A 3,624-nucleotide genomic window follows, 5' to 3' on the forward strand; every position below is an offset into this window, starting at 1 on the left:
TTACTGTGACTTCATCCAGTTTGATAATACGTGAAGATCAAACTGAGAGTGGCATTGTGTGACAGCAATATGCAGTCTTCTGTGTTTACTTTCAATGTTGTTTGGGGGTTTTTTAATAGAATTTGGAGAGGAGAACACTTGATCCTGAAGAGTAGCATGCCATAAAAGCACATCTGCAATATATTTATTTCTGTACTTGGACTCAGCATTTCTAGTAACTTGCTGTGTCTGTTTTTTACAGAATGGACAGCAAATTGTGGATGAACCTATGGGAGAAGATGATATCAACCCACAAACTGTGAGTAAAAGATGGTTTTAATAAAGATAGTACAATATTGTAGCACACTGATATCACTTAATTTACAGGCAGTTTACACTAATGTTTTGCTGTTTAGGCTTACTTGACATGAAGTGCAATTTAGGATCCTGATATTTTTGAGAGAGTTTCTTTCTCACTGACTCTGGTTCGGTATCGTACTGTTTGTTCTGGTGAACTTTTATGCTTTCTCTGGTATTTCTGTATGATATAGACTCTACCTAATATTTTTAATATGATGTAGGCTTTCATGTGGAAAGCACAAGGCTTTAAATAAATAATAATGAGGTTGTAGAGTGAGAAGGTTTGATAGTAAGATGTGGCTAGTTAGAGCATTCCTGAATAGGAAGGGAGGTTGAGCTCCTCTTATTTTAGCAAGCCTTAAAAACATGTAGTTCCTTTTTACTTTCCACTTTTCCTAGTGCAACAAGCAAAGCACTTCTGTTAGTCTCATCAGTGCATAGGTTAAAATATTTACATCTATGAGTTCCAGAGTATGCTTTATTAATAGTTAAGGTTTCAGTTGTGGTCATGTCACAGCAAAGGATTCTCTCATGGTTAAATTCCATGCAGATTCCTTGCAGACACATGTGCGCTTATTGTATGAAATATGATTCTTTCATAATGGCAGCGTACACCATAGCTTTTCCTCTTCTAGCTTGATATGCAAGATGTAACAGCAGCTATCATCTTTGATTTTCATACTGTCAGAAGATTTCTTGGTAGTATCTGTCTGTGCCCTTTGTTGTTGTTAGCATTAGTCATTTGATGTTTTCCTTATTGACCTGTGTAAAATTAGATTATTTGCATAATAAATCATTAGCCTGGAAGATTCTTTCCATTCCCTTTCTCTGTAGAACCAAGAAACCAAGATACAAAGTTTTAGGTGGTCTTCCTGGGCTTGTGGTTGAAAGGTTTAGAAGTGTCATGTTGGAGTGCATTCAAATATGGCAGAGCTAGTTTACTGAGGCCCAGGGGTTTCCTAAGTATCTGTTAAAGTTGATTCCAGCTTTCCTGTTGGGTTGCTATTTGGCTAAGTTGGAGTGGAAGAGAACTTCTTTTCATTGGTTTGGAGCTGACAAAGCTAAGGACTCCAGAAATGTTTGCATGGAGAAACTCAAAAATGATAGCTGTAGGTATCAATTTAGATTGCTGACTTAAGACCTCTTGCCTGCCTCAGATAAGATGCTAAATGTTGAACCATGCTTAGTGAAATTTTCATAGTGATGGAATAGGCAGAGGCTGAACTATTAATGTAGATCTTGAGTGTTTGCTGTAAATCAGATCTGGACAATAAGCATTAGAGAGCTCTGAACTAATGCATTGTGAAGCACACATAGGCGTAGAGTGGTCACTCTGAGCTTGAACTAGCAAGTGAACACAAAAAAACAGGTATCAATTTTTTTTTTTCTTCCTTCCCAATAATTTTTTTTAAGCTGTCTTGTAGATACTAAAAGCCCATACCTCTTTTCTGCTTTCAGCTTTCAAAAGTTTCAGGGGAAGATCAAGAATGAGGAAAGACTGTGAAAATGTAGTTTCCGTTGCTCTTCTAACTGAGTGTTGTGGTTTAACCCAACAGGCAGCCAAACACCATGCAGCTGTTCACTCACTCCGCCCCCCCAGTGGGATGGGGGAGAGAATTGGTGGAAAAAAAGAAAAGCCCATGGGTTGAGATAAAGGTAGTTTAATAAAACAGCAGAGGAAAATAATAAAAGAATATACAAAACAAGTGATGCACGATGCAATTGCTTGCCACCCACTGACCAGCCCATACCCAAGCGATTGCTGCCGCCTGGCCAACTTCCCCCAGTTTATATACTGAACATGATGTCATATGGCATGGAATACCCCTCTGGTCAGTTTGGGTCAGCTGTCTTGGCCGTGCACCTGGCAGAGCATGGGAAGCTGAAAAATCCTTGACTAGTGTAAGCACTGCTTAACACACTGATGTTTTAGTTGTTGCTATCAACATGATCTTATACTAAATCCAAAACACAGCACTATGCCAGCTACTAGGAAGAAAATTAACTCTATCCCAGCCAAAACCAGGACACTGAGAGGCATTAATCAAAGGAATTCTTAACCCAGGCTTCTTGAAGATAGAGGTTGCTGCTAAAGAAATCATCACAGTCAGGAAGAATCATTGATAATTTAAGTTACTTATCTTCTTGTCAAACTTGCAGTTTACAAAATTTCATAATGTGAAGATACCAGTGAGTTCAGGTTTCTTATTGCAATGCTTGTGACTTTTTTTTCAGACATGAAGGCAACTTCAGTGTTTACCTGTAGTTTTGTTTGAGAGTACTAGCTGACTGTTAAGCCTGGTGATAAATGGCCTTACCAATAAAACAATTTCTGGAACTCCACATTTGGTTGCAGTTCAGGGTTCATATGCTGGTATTGCATATTGTGCAGACTTCAGCTTGTGATTAGATGGTCAAAGCTGTTCCCATCTCTGCAGCATGGATATAATTGCAACACCATAACAGTTTCTCTTTCTGCTGAAGTTATGGACAGAGCCAGTTTAGATAATGAGCACCCCACCATGCAGGAGGGAGCCAGTCCTTGCTGGCTCCAAAATGAACCAACCACTGGCCAAAGCAGAGCTTGTGAACAAGCAGAGGCAGTGAGAGAATGGCTGGGTAGGTGTCTGGCAGCCAACCAAGGTTAACTCACCACAATTATCAAATTTCTCTTTCAAGATTTGATACCTGTAGGATTACTTACAAGTGGTTTCCTGTTCTTTCTTCAGATGTTTCCAAACTGCTGCTTTTTGGGGGAGCCACCTATTTTAACACAATATCGTAGCATCATTTAGGATGGGAAAGACCTTTAAGTTCATCAAGTCCAACTGCTAACCTAGCACTGCCGAGTCCACCACTAAACCATGTCCCTAAGTACCACGTCTGCAGATCTTTTAAATGCTTCCAGGGATGGGGAGTCAACCGCTTCCCTGGGCAGCCCATTCCAATGCTTGACAACCCTTTCAGTGAAGAAATTTTTTCTAACATCCAATTGAAACCTCCCCTGACACAACTTGAGGCCATTGCCTCTTGTCCTACCACTTGTTACTTGGAAGAAGAGACCAACACCCACCTCACTACAGCCTCCTGTCAGGCAGTTGTAGAGGGCGATAAGGTCGCCCCTCAGCCTCCTCTTCTCCAGGCTAAACAACCCCAGTTCCCTCAGCCGCTCCTCGTAAGACTTGTGCTCCAGACCCCTCATCAGTTTTGTTGCTCTGCTCTGGACGTGCTCCAGCAATGCAATGTCTTTCCTGTAGTGAGGGGCCCAAAACTGAACACAGTATT

The 3,624-nt window shown here is 40.7% G+C and overlaps 1 protein-coding gene across 2 annotated transcripts in view; it reads left to right on the top strand.

Moving 5' to 3' along the window:
• Positions 1–245: 245 nt before the first annotated feature.
• Positions 246–3,624, top strand: part of RPS6KA3 (ribosomal protein S6 kinase A3) — a 65,774-nt gene continuing 62,395 nt past the window's right edge. For both annotated transcript variants that reach the window (XM_035888558.1, XM_035888557.1), the window contains exon 1: positions 246–298. In XM_035888558.1, coding sequence (XP_035744451.1) covers positions 269–298 — 30 coding nt within the window. In that variant the 5' untranslated portion in view covers positions 246–268. The remainder of the gene's footprint in view (positions 299–3,624) is intronic.

This window comes from Egretta garzetta, unplaced genomic scaffold (assembly GCF_000687185.1).
Source record: "Egretta garzetta isolate BGI_Z169 unplaced genomic scaffold, ASM68718v1 scaffold111, whole genome shotgun sequence".
NCBI classification, from domain to species: Eukaryota; Metazoa; Chordata; class Aves; order Pelecaniformes; family Ardeidae; genus Egretta; species Egretta garzetta.